The sequence below is a fragment of the Rhinoraja longicauda genome, chromosome 28 (genome assembly GCF_053455715.1).
Source record: "Rhinoraja longicauda isolate Sanriku21f chromosome 28, sRhiLon1.1, whole genome shotgun sequence".
NCBI lineage: Eukaryota > Metazoa > Chordata > Chondrichthyes > Rajiformes > Arhynchobatidae > Rhinoraja > Rhinoraja longicauda.
The window spans coordinates 18,475,457-18,492,954 of NC_135980.1; the positions used below are offsets into that span (position 1 = coordinate 18,475,457).

The following is a 17,498-nucleotide window of genomic DNA, read 5'->3' on the forward strand; positions in this document are numbered from 1 at the left end:
ACTCAGTGACGACACCCTCTCCCCTGCCCTGTTCCCCCTCTACGAGGAATGGGCCCAACAGGTCCACTTGGTTTAGTCCTTTATAAAAAAACACAATATCCTTCCCAGAGGGTGAACCCTGATGTTACATGCAGCCTAGTAACTATTCTATCTATCTCTTTACTTTTAAGTTCTATTTATTTTAGGAAAAGAAATCTACAAATCCTGCAGGTTTGAATGATTTTAGAAAACAGTTCCCATTAACAGGAAACTCAAAACACCCAAACCCTTCTGCCTCACCAATACCAGTTCACTCAACGTATATTCATTGCTATTCTCTGCAAAAAAAAAAGTGTCACTGTACACTTGGAAACATTAAATTCACCTGCTACTAATCTACTTTGGCATCCTGCTTTGTGGTTTACTTTTTCATCTTCTAAACATTAACTGTATTTCCATTTTTTGATTATCAAACTTCAACATAATTTCCTTCAAGATAATTTCCAATCATTGAATCGATCAGCAGAAATGGTCCCTAGAACTGGATCTACTTTCAATCAACATGTCATGATTTACTTACATTTTCAGAATTCCTCCTCTTAAACAGACTAATGGTCTCCAGCACTAAATGGCCTGTAATTACTCCTCACTGAAAACATTTCGCTCTATAATGCTGCACACTCAAAGGAATCATAAAATGCGCACAAAAAACAGAACTTTACTTAAAAACAATGAAGATTTTAAAAGCCACATTGCTTCAATGGCAATGAATATATCATTAAAGGTATTGAATTCCTTCAGTATCACTGGAGGGTGAACACAGAGAAAAAAGCAATTTTCTGACTCCTCCTACTGGACTCTATCCTGTAAGCAAATGGTAAAGTACATTTGGATTTGATCCATGTTGCTCATTTAATCAGACTTAGGCCTAATCATCTAAAGTGTAAAGTACTGAGAAACAGCTATGAAACCAATGTAAATTAACTTCACAATTTCTGCTGGCTTGAACAAAATTCCAAACACATACTCCCTTTCCCACTCCATTCAGTGTTTTAAAGGCAATGTTTCTTTTACGACACCTGGGATGACACTGTTCTCCCTACCATCCATTCCCTGTCTTGTGGCACTTTTCTATGCAACCCAAGATGCAACATTTGTCCTTTCAACTCCACCCTTCTCACCATCAGGGAACCAAACCGGCTTGAGTAAGACACAAAGTGTTGAAGTAACAGTCCAAAGAAGGATCCAGACCTGAAAATCATCTGTTCATTCCCTTCACAGATGCTGCCTGAACTGCTGAGTTACTCCAGCACACTGTGTTTTGCTCAAGATTCCAGCATCGGCAATTCCTTTTCTGTCCATCCAAATAATCTTCCCAGGTGATACAATGATTCACTTGCACTATTTCCAATCTAGCATATTGCATTCCGAATTCACAATGTGCACTCCTCTATACCAAGGAAACGATCATAGACTTTGGTCTGCAGGAGCAATCCTGAGCTTCCTCTTAGCTGCCACTTTAATTTTCTGTCCCACTCCAAACTCTTTCCACAGCCTCCAAACACGCTACAACGAAGCCCAACAGATTGGGCAGATTGGATAATAGTGAATACTCCAACTATTCTCCAACAAGTTGCTTCCTCTATCCATGTTAGAACTGTTCATTTCTGCTGTAAATCATCCACCTGAGATTTCAGCTGTTTTACTCTCTCCATTACTACCACGGGATGTGCTGAGCGCATGCTACAGCTCTACTATTAGTGACATATAACATAGAAAAAACTGTAATCCATCCAAAAGGCCCTATTAATCTGGTCTCAACCGGGCACTAACGTTCCCTTTGTTCTATCTATCCTGCAGCCACAAACGTTGTGATTTAAAATATCATTCTCTTTTCCAGTTCAAATAGTCTCCTTTCAGAGATGCTGTCTGACTTGCTGAATGTTTCCAGTATGTTCTATTTCTAGCATCTATGATTACACATTTTGAATAAATCAACTCATAATTTCCTGTTATGTATAAAGCTAATTTAAAAAAATATTTTTCTTACCTGATGGCAATATAACTCTGAGAGAAGGCTGGCTGCTTCAAATTTGATATCTTCAAACTGTGGGATCTAACACATGCTGATTAAGGATGCATCAAATTCAAACTGTTTAAACATGGCTGTTTTCATGCACTCTTCCCTCTCCCCTTTCCAAAAATAATTGCATCATTAGTTCAGAAGGAAGAAAGTTGAAGAACTAATGTATAAATTTCAACAATGTTACCCAGAAGCTTGCCATTTGTACAATTTCAAACATCTGGCACAAAGAAATCAAAATAATTGCGTAGAACACTGCTGGAGTAACACAGCAGGTCAGACGGCATCTCTGGAGGACATAGATGACCAATGTTTCCATTCACGACACTTCTTCAAACCTGGTGAAACCTCCTAAACGTTGCCCATCCATGCCTTCCAGATATGCTGCCTGACCCGCTAAGTTACTCCAAGATTGTGTTCTATGCAAGATGACTTGTGACGACAATCAAAATAATTGGCCAAACGTAACAGTTAGAATTGTTAAAGAGCAACTGCATAATCAACACCCTGGCAAACAGATCTCACTGAGAAAGAAGCATGGTCCTGGTTCACTTCTTCTACCCCCATCCCTCCAGTAAATGTTGTGGGGAAAAAATTTGAGAACTAGCAACAAAAAAACATACAATGCCTGAGAAGATGTGAAACCAGGCATGAAACTCCAGGAGAATATAAGACAAAAACAATTTTAAAAAGTCAAAGGTGTATTTGATTAACAAGAATTAAATTATGAAAAGCAACATTTCTTCAGCCAGGCCACTGTGATCAGCTCGCAGCTACTCACTTGTGAATTTGTTTTGAATAAAAAGGATACTTGTTGGGATATTAACCACTGAAAAAGAGGAAAACACAACAATTAGTCATATTGATTATGTTGCAATGAAATAAACATCTGACAAAACAGCTTATCAAGAAGAAAGAGAGTCAAGTATGTTGAATTGTCATATGTACTAGTGGAACAATTAAATTCTTACTTGCAGCAGTATAATAGACCTGTAACACCACACACATAGATAACAAAATAAATAAAATTCAATAAACCAATAACTCCCAATACCAGTGCACTCAACAAGTGGGTTTCATACAGCAACATCTTGTTACATCAATCTCTTTCTAATCAAGGAGCCTTCACTGTGTAATGCCTCACTGATTTAGTTGCTGCTGCCTGATCATTGCTTTCTGTTAGAGCTCATCTTTCAACCTTATTTTTTTTTAATCTGCTATTTCAACTTCAGACTCCCCTGCAGCCTTACAACATATCAATATGCAACTTTATTTATCCAGGATTAAAGCCTTTGAAAATTATTCTAGATGTTCCTAAATTTATTTTTGAAATGGTAAGACAATTTCATAAAGGTTTAAAAATATAAAAGAATAAAAGTTAAGTAATATTTAGAGATCTTTGGACAAAATCAAAAGTCAGCAGCCCAGGTAGATAAAATGGTTATGAGGAGATACAGGATACCAGCGTTTCATGAGCACATAGAATACAAGAGTAGGGATGTTGTGGTCCAACTGTACAAAACATTAGTTAGGTCAAAGATAGACACAAAAAGCTAGAGTAACTCAGCAGGACAAGCAGCATCTCTGCAGAGAAGGGATGGGCCTCACCCTCAAAAACTTCTTTGACTCCTCCCACTTCCTCCAAGTCCAAGGAGTGGCTATGGGAACCTGGCTCTTTATAGGGTACGTTGAACAATCCCTGTTCAAGACCCTTCTTCAGACTGGTTAGGGATAAGGGAAACGAGAGATATTGACGGTGATGTTGAGAGATAAAGAACAATGAATGGAAGATATGCAAAAAAGTGACAATGATAAAGGAAACAGGCCATTGTAAGCTGTTTGTGGGGTGAAAATAAGAAGCTAGTGCAATTTGGGTGGGGGAGGGATAGAGAGAGAAGGAATGCCAGAACTACCTGAAGTGAGAGAAATCAATATTAATATTACTGGGCTGTAAGCTGCTCAAGCGAAATACGAGATGCTGTTCCTCCAATTTGCGTTTAGTCTCACTCTGACAATGGAGGAAACCGAGGACAGAAAGGTCTGTGTAGGAATGGGAAGGAGAATTAAAGTGTCTAGCAACCGGGAGATCAGGTTGGTTCAGGTGGGCTGAGCAAAGGTGTTCCGCGAAATCATCGTCCAGTCTGCGTTTGGTCTTGACGATATACAGTAGATGAGGTTGGAGGAGGTGCAAGTGAACCTCTGCCTAACCGGAAAGGACTGTCAGGATCCCTGGACAGAGTCGAGGGAAGAGGTATAGTGACAGGTGTTGCATCTTCTGCAGTTGCAGGGGAAGGTTCCTGGGGAGGGGGTGGTTTGGGTGGAAAGGGATGAGTTAACCAGGGAGTTGTGGAGGGAACAGTCTCTGCGGAAGGTGGGAAGGGGTTGAGATGGGAAAATGTGGCTAGTTGTGGGATCCCGTTGGAGGCGGCGGACATTTTGGAGGATTATGTGTTGAATGCGACGGCTGATGGGATGGAAGGTGAGGACTAGGGGGACTCGGTCTCTGTTGCGACTAGGGGGAGGGAGAGCAAGTGTAGAGCTGCGGGGTACCGAGGAGACATGAGTGAGGGCTTCATTTATGATGGGAGCGGGGAACCCACATTCCCTAAAGAATGAGGATATCTCGGATGTTCTAGTATGGAACACCTCACCTTGGGCGCAGATAAGACCTTGACGGAGGAATTGAGAGTAGGGGATAGAGTCTTTGCAGGAAGCAGGGTGGGAAGAAGTGTAGTCGAGATAGTTATGCAGTCAGTGGGTTTGTAATAGATGTCAGTCAATAGTCTATTTCTTGTGATGGAGACTGAAATCAAGAAAGGGGAGGGAGGTGTCGGAGATGGTCCAAGTAAATTTGATTGCAGGGTGAAAATTGGTGGTGAAGTTGATGAAGTCCATGAGTTCTGCATGGGTGCAGGAGGTAGTACCGATGCAGTTATCAATGTAACGGAGACAGAGTTCGGGGATAGAGCCTGGAACAGGGATTGTTCAACGTACCCTGTAAAGAGCCAGGTGCCCATAGCTACTCCTTGGACTTGGATGAAGTGGGAGGAGTCAAAGAAGTTGTTGAGGGTGAGGACCAGTTCTGCTAGGCGGAGTAGAGTTAGCAGAGGAAAATTGGATGGTTCTGCAATCAAGGAAGAAACTGAGGGCTTTAAGGCCTTCCTGGTGGGGGATGGAGGTGTAGAGTGACAGAATGTCCATAGTAAAGATGAGGGAGCGGGGGCTCGGAAAGTGGAAGTCATTAAAGAGACGAAGGGCATGTGAGGTATCTTGCACATAGGTCGGGAGAGATTGGACCAGGAGGGATAGGATGGAGTCGAGGTACATGGATATCATTTCCGTGACACAGGAGCAGGCAGAACCAATGGGCCTGCCAGGGCAGTTGTGTTTGTGGATTTTGGGGAGAAAGTAAAAACGGGCTGTGTGGGGCTGGGAAACGATAAGGTTGGAGGCTGTGGAACACAGACAGCCAGAAGTCATGAAATCAGTAATGGTGTTTGAGATTAATGCCGTGTGCTCATCAGTTAGGTCACAGCTGGACTAATGTGTGCAATGCGAGTCAGAGACTTGTACAGCATGGAAACACTTTCACTACCCTATCCCCTGTGTCACACTTTCATGAAACTATGTATCTGTGAACCTAGGTACCACTCCTCAGGGCCCTACCATTTACTGCGCAAATCCAGCCCAGGTATGTCCTACCACAATGAAACACCTCTCATTTATCTCAATTAAACTATGTCTGCCGTTCCTTTGCCCATCGGCCCAGTGACCCATTGTAATCACAGATAACCTTCTTCATTCTCCACTATACCACTCATTTTAGTGTTGCCCACAAGCACACTAACCACACCACTTTCATTCACATCCATATAATTGATACAACCAATGAACAATGGTGGACCCAGCACCGATCTGGCCCTGTACAGGTCCCATTCCACTACCCTCGGTTTCCGACCTTCAATCCAATTTTGCATCCAATTGAAGGTTAGATCGCAAGTGATCTGAGCTTCCAGACCAGCCTACCATGCAGTAACTTGTCAAAGGCCTTGTTAAAGTCTACATAAACAAAGTTCTATTGCCATCATCAATCTTCTTGGGTCACCTCGTTAAAAAACTCAATTTGGAGAGATTTTAAAAACTCAAATTAATGAGACAATTTTGACCACCAATGGATGTGCATTGACGAAGGTGCAGAGGACATTCAACAGGAATTGATTGAGATGGAACATTTTAATTATAAGAAACTAATAAGCTGGGTTTGATTGCTTTGAAGGGAAAGAAGGTTGAGCAGGGACCCAACTGATATATAATTATGAGGGGCATTGAAAGGGTAGCAAGAAACTTTTCTATTTAGCTGTTATGTCTATATCCAGGGTTAAGTTTAAGGTAAGAGGTTTTTGAGAAGAACGGATAATTATTTTTTTCATCTCAGCGGTGGTTGAAATCTTGAATGTATTGCCGGAGTGGATGGCATCAAAAGTTCTGGGCCGAATGCTGAAAAATACGATTAGTATAGACAGGTACTTGATGACCAGCAGACACAGTGAGCTAAAGGGCCCGTTTCCAAACGATACGATTCTATGATTTAATGAGCTGATAAATTTCAGTTTTTGTAAGCTGTTTCAGATCATATTGATTGGGCAACAGATTAATAAACCCAATTAAACAGCCTACTGACCACAAAGTTGACATGGGTTTTAATGCATGAATCATCACTTTATTCTTGCAATTGTTAAGTGAAACCAACCGGCAAATCACACAAGGCAAAGATTTAGAAATCGCAGTAGGCTACCAGCTGCGGGAAAAATCTTAGTTAACTTGCAAACCACTGCTATTCTTTATCAATAGGCCGAGATCTCATTAGAGGAACTGCATTAGCACTGATGTCATTAATCTGCAGAGTGCAGAGAAGATTTACAAGATTTTGCCAGGACTCGAGGGCCTGAGCTGTACAGAAAGATTAGGCAGTCTAAAACTTTATTGTGTAGGAAAGAACTGCAAATGCTGGTTTAAATCGAAGGTAGACACAAAATGCTGGAGTAACTCGGCAGGATAGGCAGCATCTCTGGAGAGAAGGAATGGGTGACGTTTTGGGTCGAGACCCTTCTTCAGACTTTATTCTTTGGAATGCAGGAGAAGGGGGTGATCTTATAGAGTATAAAATCATGTGGGGGATAGCGTACATACACAGTCTTCTATCCACAGCAGAACCAGAGGACAAAAGGTTTTGAAGGGCGTGAGAAGGGCAAAACTTAATAGGATCCCGGGGGATACTGGAGGGTGGTATATGGAACGAGCTGCCAGAGGTGGAAGTTGAGGCAGGTACTATAGCAGCATTTAAAACACACTTGGACAGGTACATGGATAGGAATGGTTTAGGGAGCCAAACACAGGCAAATGGGATTAGTTTAAATGGGACATCTTGTTGACATGGACAAGATGGGCTGAAGGGCATATGAATGAATGAATACATTTATTGGCCAAGTATGCATATACAAGGAATGTGCCTTGGTGCTCTGCTGTATATTTCCATGCTGTATGACTCCACGAGTACATGGACTGCTTGGTTCAAGGACAGAACCCACCAAGGTTTTCACACAACAGACTTAAAAAACAACCGTATCAGCATCACCCATTGCCTACAAGTAAACTACATGTTAAAAAAGCCAAAGTGCTGGAGTAAGTCCCGCTAAGTTACTCCAGAACTTGGTGTCTTTTTATGTTAACCAGCATCGGCAGTTGCAATATATAAAAAAACACTTTACGAGGGACAAGGATGCAGTCCATAGAACAAGTTACGTTTTTCCCCAGAAGATTATTCTGTAAAATGAACACCCAGGTCACAGCAGACCCAAAAGCAGCTGACTGGAAAGCAACACGTGACAGTTGTCAAAAACCAACCACGGCACTGCAGGACATGGAATGTGCCATATTTATTACAATATTAACCCGAGCATTTTGAAACTGCTACATAATTTGGTATTTGTTCAACAGCATTCCGGCTTAGTTTAAACATATTTCCGAAAGCAAGTTTAACATTCTCCCCTCATCCCCAATATACTGTTAGGCATAACATGAACTTGGAAAGACAATGTTAATGTTTTCCCCAAGAGGGACCATTTCAGATTCCATTATTATCCCACATCTGTAAGTGCGTGATACACACAAGTTGTATGTTTTATTAATTTTTCAGGACTTAGGTTTCTGGTAAAACTAGATTTAATTGCCTACTTCTCACCTTTCATAAAGTGGTTTGCTGGGCCATTTAATAAATGGACACAGAGCAGTCTCTTCTGCCAAACATCTGTGCCGAAAACGGCGCCAAATTTAAACTGCCCATCTGCCTACACATGGCCCATATCCCTCCATTCCATGCCTGTTCATATGCTTGTCTAAATGCCTCAAATGCTGCTATTCTATCTCCTTTCACAATCTCCCCTGGCAGTGCATTCTATGCACCTACTAGCTGTAAAATAAACTTGCCATGCACATCTAGGCCCTCTCATTTTGACAATTCTACTCTGGCCACAGATAGGATAGGATGACTATCTATCCTATCAATGCCACTCATAATTTTATAAACCTCCAGCATGTCACCTTCTGACATTCCGGAGAAAATAATCCAACTTTTTTCAACCACTTCTTATAGCTTGTAGAAACCAGGAACTGCAGATGCTAGTTAACACACAAAAGAACATTAGTGCCAGAGAAACTTTGCAGGTCAGACAGCATCCCAGGAGAACATGGACCTGTTGATTTACTCCAGCACTGAGTCCTTTCTTCTTATTGCTAATGCCCTCTAATCCAGGCCACATCTGAACAATGCTAAACTTTGCTTTCTTCACTGAAAAAGGTTAATCCTGAATTCTGCCTATCTGGCCTTAAAATATTCATTTGAACCCTCCTAAATGCTTTTCAGAAATCAATTAAGAGTCATCCACTTTGCAGGAGTACGGGAATAACGGGCAGCCCAGGAAAAGAGGACTGGTTCTCCTCCCCTGAGGAACATTACCAGATGAGGTGTTACACAAATCTAGTGGAACTGTGATTCAGAGGGTCTCGACCTAAAACGTTTGCTATTCCGTTTCTCCAGAGATGCTGCCTGATCCCTGAGTTACTCCAGCCTTTAGAACGGAGATGAGGAAGAACTTTTTCAGTCAGAGAGTGGTGAAGGTGTGGAATTCTCTGCCTCAGAAGGCAGTGGAGGCCAGTTCGTTGGATGCTTTCAAGAGAGAGCTGGATAGAGCTCTTAAGGATAGCGGAGTGAGGGGGTATGGGGAGAAGGCAGGAACGGGGTACTGATTGAGAGTGATCAGCCATGATCGCATTGAATGGCGGTGCTGGCTCGAAGGGCTGAATGGCCTACTCCTGCACCTATTGTCTATTGTCTCTTGTATCTGTCTTCAGAACTGTGACTATCCTTTTTTGATTCCATATTATAAATTGATTTGGTGTAGTTTGAACTCAACTGTGAATTGATTGTCGAGGCCTCTGGTTTACCAGCAGCTTAACTCTATTGCTGTATGACCATTATACTCTTACACCAGTCTTGGGGGCCAGAGAACTGCAACCCATCATCAACCACGCATTTGCACCATTGCAAATTAAAGTAATAAGACGACTGATAATAGAGTTACAGGACATTTACAACACCGAGACCCCCCCCCATTCATTCAAGAATGAGCTCTCCAGCAAGATTCCATCTGCCGGTACTTGATCCGTGGTCCGAATGGCTTGTTGAGGCATTGAATTTCAGACCCATAGCATCCTCTGATGAAAAAACAACTTTCACCAACACCAATCCTTTTGTCAATCAATTTAAAGCTAAACCCTCAGACTTCTGACCCCTCCAGAGGGAATTATTTCTTCCTATTCACTCTTAATAAACCCCTCATAATTATATGCTTTAACAGCCTCTTCTATTCGAGAAAACTGCATCTTATCCAATCTTTCATTGCTGTTGCAATATTTCAGCCCCAACCACATTTTCATAAATCTCCTCTTTGCTCTTTCTATTGAAGTTGCATCTTCCTTGTACTGTGGTGAACTGCACAGAACTGAACAATACTGTAGGAACTGCATGCGGTGCTCCAACTGTGGTCTAATAAATTCTGCACCGTTCTGGCAGGACCTGTGAACACTAGTGGCCTTGGATATTACTTAATATCCTTTATAGAGTGAATTCTCTTGCCCGATTGCAAATCCCAGGAGAGAACAAATGCCCACCTTTATGCAAGACCAAGACCACAAATTGCAAACTGCAAGCATGCAAAAACCACATAAAACAACTGTAAACTCAAATCACAATAACCTCACAAGACCGAAACTACTTCAGAAGACTGAAAGCAACAAATTTGAATAAGTTCACTATTGAAACACATGAGTCATATAACAAATTCCAGTCTGATGGGTTAAAAGTTTGTGATCACTATGCTAAACAAAGCAAGTTTGGTCCTTAACCTTAGGATACATACAGTTGTACACTACATCAATTTTACTTTACTTCCCTGGTAACTATAAAACCAGGGAACGGATAAAGAACTGAGCACAAATGCAACAGATACAAGAAAGTCAATCGAGATCGGTGACACATTGTCACACATATCTCCTCGGTGTAAGCAGCTGACAATGTGAAAGGACTCATGTAGAAAACACAAGTGATGGAGCAACTATTTCTGCAGTCAATGAACGTGTACATGATAGATGGTTCTAACCATTATTTTTCACAAGACAATACAGATTATTGATACATGCTTTTCAAATAAAATACCTCATCATTTTATCCATTTTCAAAACAACAGACTCTTATAAAAATATCAGAGTATGTTATATTTTAATTAAAAACATCACATAAGAATTCAGCTTCCAGGTATATCAAATAAAGATATTTTGATATGTAATTCACAGAAAAGGTAAGTGCTATAGCAGAGAGACATTTGATTACCAGATGGTGTCTCGATTAGAGGATATTAGCTACAAGGAGAGGCTGGACAGATTTAGATTGTTTTCTCAGAAATACCAGAGGTTGATGGGAGACCTGAAAGATGTATATAAAATAATGACAGGCATAAATAGAGTGTCAGAACTTTTTCTCCCCAGGATGGAAATATTAAATACCAGAGGGCATTGGTTTAAAGTGCGAGGGGCAGAATTTAAAGAACATGTGTGTGGTAAGTGTTTTTCTTTTACCCATAGAGGGTGGTGAGTGCCTGGAACATATTTCTGTGGTTGTGGAGGCAGATATGACAGTGGCATTGAAGAAACGTTTAGATAGGCACATGGGTATGCAGGGAAGTGAGGGATATGGATTATGTGCAGGCATATAAGGGTTGATCTTGGCATCATGTTTGACACAGACATTGTGGACCGAAGGGTCTGTTCGTGTGCAGCACTGTTTTATGTTACTTATAAGATACTTCACAGGCAGATAAGATGCTGAAGGTGTTTGGCATGCTTGGTTTCATCAGTCAGGGCACCGACTACAGGAGATGGGATGTCATGTTACAACTACACAAATATATTGATGAGACAGTAATTGGAGTGTTGTGTCCAGTTCTCCAGCTACAGCAAGGCATTTATCAAGCTGGAAAGGATATGAAAAATATTGACAAGGATGTCACCTGGACAGATAGTTTGAGTAAGCTGGTGTGGTTTTCCCTGGTCGTGGAAAGTTGAGGGGTGACCTTACAGAAATACATAACATCATGATAGGTATAGATAAGGTGAATGATCAGTCTTTTTCCCAGGATTGGTGAGTCTAAAACTAGAGGGCACAGGTGTGAGGGGAAGGATTGAAAGGGGACCTGAGAAGCAGGTTTTTCTACATAGAGGGCCATGGATATATGGAATGAACTGCCAGAGGAATTGCTAGATGCAAGTACTGTAACAATGTTTAAAAGATATTTAAACAGGTACATGGATAGGAAGTTTAGAGCGATAAGGGCCAATTGCATGCAAATTGTCCAAGCTCAGGTAAGCACTTGGTTGGTATAATGATTTGGGCAGAAAGGCCAGATCCTGTGCTGTAAAACTATGACTGAGACATGTAACAGGGAGGCATTTGCTGGCATTTCAACAAAACAAAAATCAATTTCTCCAACTCCATTCTGACCACTTTCCAAATGATCACAAATATTCAGTTATACTTCTGAAAGTAATAACTTGGGGGAACTCCTCACCCTTCCACCAATCCAAAAAGCTACAGGCAAGTCAGTTAGCACACTAACATACAATCCAAAATATTTGAAAAGATGCTTGCTGCTTCTGAGAAAAATTAGCTGTTGGGACACAGGAGGCCATTTAACTCATCAGGTCCATGCTAGATCCCAGCAGAAAATCCATCACTCCCATTCCCCCTCTTTTCTGTTCCCCTGTAGCTTTACAATTTATTCTCTCTCTCTCTCTCTCTCTCTCTCACATCCACAGCAATGTTTTGTTTTGCTCCACCTTGATTTTTAAAAAGTGAAACATGTCACAGCCTATTCCTGCTATTTTGAATTACATTTGATGATTTTTCTCCAGGTCTATGGAGAAGAGTAATGGGTACAACCAATTGGATATCACACAATGTTCTCCTGGCCAGTTACATTTTATGTCGGAACACAGCTACCAGCCTTGGAGGGCATCTACAATACACGATTCCTCAGGAAAGCCACCAGCATTCATAAAGACTCATCACACCCCTGCAACAGACTGTTCGAACTTCTACCATATGGCAGACGTTACAAGGCCTTCTACGCCCGCACCTCCAGACTCAGGAACAGCTTCATCCCCAGGGCCATAGCTGCTGTGAACCGGTCCTGCTGAGACGGATGGTCACGTCGCACAGCGACCCGGCACAGACCTATTTGCACTTTATTCTCTTTTAAAACTGTTTCTAATTTTGTTTCTGTGGGTTGTCTAAATTTATGTTGATTAGCTAATTAATTTATTACATCATATGGAAGTCGCATTCCCAATCTCGTTGTACCCCTGTACAATGACAATAAAGATATATTGTATTGTTGTATATTGTATTGTATTGTTCCAATGCGAATTGCACGTTTACAAATGCAGGTGAAAATGGCTCACTGCACAGGCATTATCAAACAGACATCACACTGGGAGTCATTTTTATAACTTCAATAGCAGAGAAACATGGACCTATGCTTAAGGTAAACTACCAAAATAGACCAGATTTTAAAACTTTTTTTACCCTGCCGTGCTCTGATCACACATCTCGCTTCAATACAGGATACTCACCATTTAACATATGTGTTTCAGGGATGTTAGTTCCTGAACAGACTATGCCAATCTGCAGTCTCTCTTCCCAGGTGAGAGAGGTTTTTTTATCTGCACCAGAACAATAAAAGTCCTACTTGTTGCACATTAGACACAACAATGATAAATATATATAAATGATCAGTTCTCAGTGAAACAGACCACAATAGTATAAAAACCAAAGTACATAGAGCATAACAATGTATGTTGAGTGTAATAGTGAAATGGTCATGGAATATACAGGAATGGCTTGTTGCTGAGACAAGGTTGCGATTAGGGCTGTCCAGGGTGATTCAAGAATTCAATGCTTGATGGGAAGAAGCTGTTCTTGAACCTGGAGGTAACAATTCTCACACTCTTGCATCTTCTTCACAACTGTAGCAGCAAGAAGAGATGGTGTGGATCTTTGATTAAGGTAGCGTCCGCTATGGATTACTCCAATGGTGGGGAGGTCAGTGACCATGAGTAGTGTCCACCACTTTCTCCATCCTCCTTCATATTTGAGTGTTCAAATTACTGAACCAGGGTGTGATGTAACCAGTCAATATGAGCTCTATCGTACATATATTCAAGTTGTACACTTGTACAGAGTATCAGAAACATGCCAAATTTTCTCAAACATCCAAGTAGAGGAATTGGTGAGCTCCTTTGTGATTGCATCAATGTGCTGTGCTCAGGACAGATCAGTTATGTACAATCAGATACTTCAAGCTGTTGACTCTCTTCATCGCTGTCATGTTGACAAAGGAAAGATTCTGCTTTCCCTCCCTGAAATGAACAACTCCTTGGTCTTGCTAACGTTGAGACCAAGATTATTGTTCTGGCACCACAAACCAGTTTATCGATCACCCTCCTGTACTGATTCCTGATTATCCATGATTCGTTCAACAATAGTAGCAAGGTTGGAGTGTTTAAAAATATTCCTTCAGGCCTTTCTCTTTTACAATTTTGTTTTGGATCTTTCTTAACCCAATAACTGACTCAACACCCCGATCAATACAAATTCTAACAACACTGCTAAATTCAAAGTAATTGATCATTTAGCTTGTGGCTGTTTACACAATCTTGCTATTTTTGTTGTACAGACACAACTGTATTCTGATAAGTAAATCTTTGGCTGAGTCACATTGACATAATACAAGACCTGTGAAACTTTCCTTCATTACTCCTCTACATTGAATTAAGGATAGGAAAAAAACAAATATCCACATAATAACAAAATATATTGCTCAACTTCTAGTTCTCTATTGGGAAAGGATACCCATTTTTTATGACGATGACAGGGATGTCTGAAGGGTAAAACTGCCTGGGGAGGGAAAACGGGATGGAGCAGAGTGCAGAGGGAGGAGAGCAAGGTAGCAGAAAGCCAAGGAAGGGGGCAGAGAGGAGGAGGATGATGATGGGGAACGCACCAGGTCTGGGCAGAGGAAGGGTTGGAGAGAGGGGGCAAAAGGGGGAGAGGGGAAGGGGCAGAATGAGGGGTGGGAAAGGGGGCAGAGGGGGTGATAAGCAGGAATCTTTCCTTGTCATCGTCACCCTGAGCTCCTAGATCCCACTATGATGCCATCCCCTCCGCTCCACCGACCGCCTTCTCACCGCCTTCTCGAGGTGCGAACGGGCCTGGTCCGTGTTCTTGGTGTGGTGGTACAAGACGCTGCCGAGCTGTAGGTGGGTGCGGGCCTCGATGCGCTGCGACGGCTTGAACTGGAAGATGGCCTGCAGGCAGTGCACGCACAGCTTGATCTTAGGCGGGCTGGCCGTTCGGAAGTTCTCGGCAAAGCCGAGAAGGGCCAGGTACCAGGCATCGGTGTACTGAGGCTGCTGCTGCGGGGGCTGGGGCTGCGGCTGCGCCTGGGGTTGCTGCTGCTGAGGGCCGCTAGCGCCAACCGCCGCCATCTTACCCGCATCCGCGACAAACATCGCGAGAGGTAGGGCCGGCCCGAGAGTGGACCCGGGGGCGGGACCTGGGATCCCGGTGACGTCAAGGGGAGCAGCACCTGAGGTCAACGTGGGTGCAACCCAATGCTGCACTGGTGCTGTGCATGGGGCAGGATTATGATGCAGGATTAGGTTTATGATTAGTACCTGCAACAAGGTACAGTGTTAAGCAAAATTAGAACACACTACACATAAATACACTCAAGCCAAACTCAAATACAATAGGTAGAGCAAAGATACAAAGTGCAAAATATAGTCATAAAGTCATCCGACACAGAACAGGACCATTGGCCTAATTTGCCCATGCCGACCAAGATGCCCCATCTACACTAGTCCCATTATTTATCTATTTATCTATTTATTTATTTATCTACTTATTTATTTACTTATCTATCTATCTATCTATCTATCTATCTATCTATCTATCTATCTATCTATCTATCTATCTATCTATCTATCTATCTATCTATCTATCTATCTATCTATATCTATCTATCTATTTATCTATTTATTCATTTATTCATTTATCTATTTATTTATTTATCTATCTATTTATTTATTTATTTATCTGTTTATCTGTTTATTTATCTATCCATCTATCTATTTATTTATTTATTTATTTATGTCTGTCTGTCTGTCTGTCTTATCTGTCTTATCCGTCTGTCTGTCTGTCAGTCAAAATCTCATCTTGTGTGTATATATATATAATATATGTTCCCGAAATACAGCCAAAACGGTACACGATAGCACAGCAATTTCAGGGGCACCTTACTCACCATTTACCTGTGGTGTGCAGTATCAAGTTTCGTTCAAATTGTTGCACTATTGTGTACCGTTTTAGCTGTATTTCAGACACATACCCCATAAAATAAACATCGCCATTTTGATCGTGTGCTTTGTTGAACGATGACCCCCGAGGTAAATGCTCAAATTTTCTTCAAGTTAAAGTTTGACCACTCAATAATATTAAAATTGTGTGTCTTTTTTTCATCAACCGTTGTCACAACGGAAACCCAACAGGTCCACGGTCTAGAATCCCTCTAAACCTCTCCAACTGTGATCTTATTTGTATTGCACACAGTTTGCACAGTTCTAGCAGGACATGTTGGTCTTGCCTGATAAAGAATAATATCATGAATGGATGTTCCAAAACATCACTTAGTAAAAACTTAGTTCTGAGCCACAACGTCACCTATACATGTTCTGTATACATAAGCTGGAATGGGTACAAAAGAAAATTCACATATATGTTACCAGGACTGGAAGGCTTATGAGGGGTAACCTTATAGAGGTTTATAAAATCACGAGGAGTGTAGATAAGATGAATGGCCACAGCATAATGAAAGTGGGTAACTGTGAATATTATGAGGGAGGAGGTTGTCTTAGGAGGCCACACAAGACTATATTTTGGACTAAAGACAACCAAGAATTGCAGGAATTGGGCATGAAATAAAATTAAAAGTCAACAATGTTTAATTGTTGTACAGGCATCAGAACAATGAAATTCTTCCTTGCTACAGCTTTAGTACTGCTATTAACACAATAATACACAAATAAGTCTACGATAATTAACAATACAAGAAATTAATAATCAATACTACCAATTAACCAGATTATAATAGTGCACGATCTGCATCCATAGTGCAACCAAAATAAAGTCCATAGTAGATTATAGTTGCTGAGGTAGGGTTATGGTTAGTTTTGTGAGGTGTTCAAGAGCCTGATGGTTCAGATCACACGTGTTTTTTATGAATGGTGAAGCAGCCTCGACGGTTCCACCATTTGCTTCTGCTACTTTTTTTTTTGCATCCTGAATATCTTGCACCATCACAGGAATACTTCACAGACTTACTGCATTTCCAGGATACTCACCTCTTTCAGCTACCTACTGAGGACAAGTAAAACACAGAACACTTAATCTATATATGGAGTCTGAAGAAGAGTCCTGACCCGAATCGTTATTCATCCATGTCCTCCAGAGATGCTGACTGACCCGTTTAGTTACTCCTCCACTTTGTTTTTCCACGCTAGATCACAACATCTGCTGTTCCTTGTGGCTCCACCTAATCAATATATTTTGATATTATTAATCATTATTTGGAGAACCTCACCACAATAATAAAACAAGGCAGTAAGTGCAATTAAGTTGGAAAGAGTGCAGATAAGATTTACAAGTATGTTGCCAGGACTTGAGGGGCTAAGCTATAGGAAGAGGTTGGGCAGGCTAGGATTTTAT

The 17,498-nt window shown here is 41.4% G+C and overlaps 1 protein-coding gene across 1 annotated transcript in view; it reads right to left on the minus strand.

The window, feature by feature from the left end:
• The window catches only part of mau2 (MAU2 sister chromatid cohesion factor), a 52,400-nt gene extending 37,156 nt beyond the window's left edge, over nucleotides 1–15,244 (minus strand). The window contains exons 1-3 of the mRNA XM_078423578.1: nucleotides 14,921–15,244; nucleotides 2,874–2,891; nucleotides 2,030–2,095 (exon numbers count right to left, since the gene is read on the minus strand). Of these exons, the coding sequence (XP_078279704.1) occupies nucleotides 2,030–2,095; nucleotides 2,874–2,891; nucleotides 14,921–15,244 (408 nt within the window). The remainder of the gene's footprint in view (nucleotides 1–2,029; nucleotides 2,096–2,873; nucleotides 2,892–14,920) is intronic.
• Nucleotides 15,245–17,498: the final 2,254 nt, after the last annotated feature.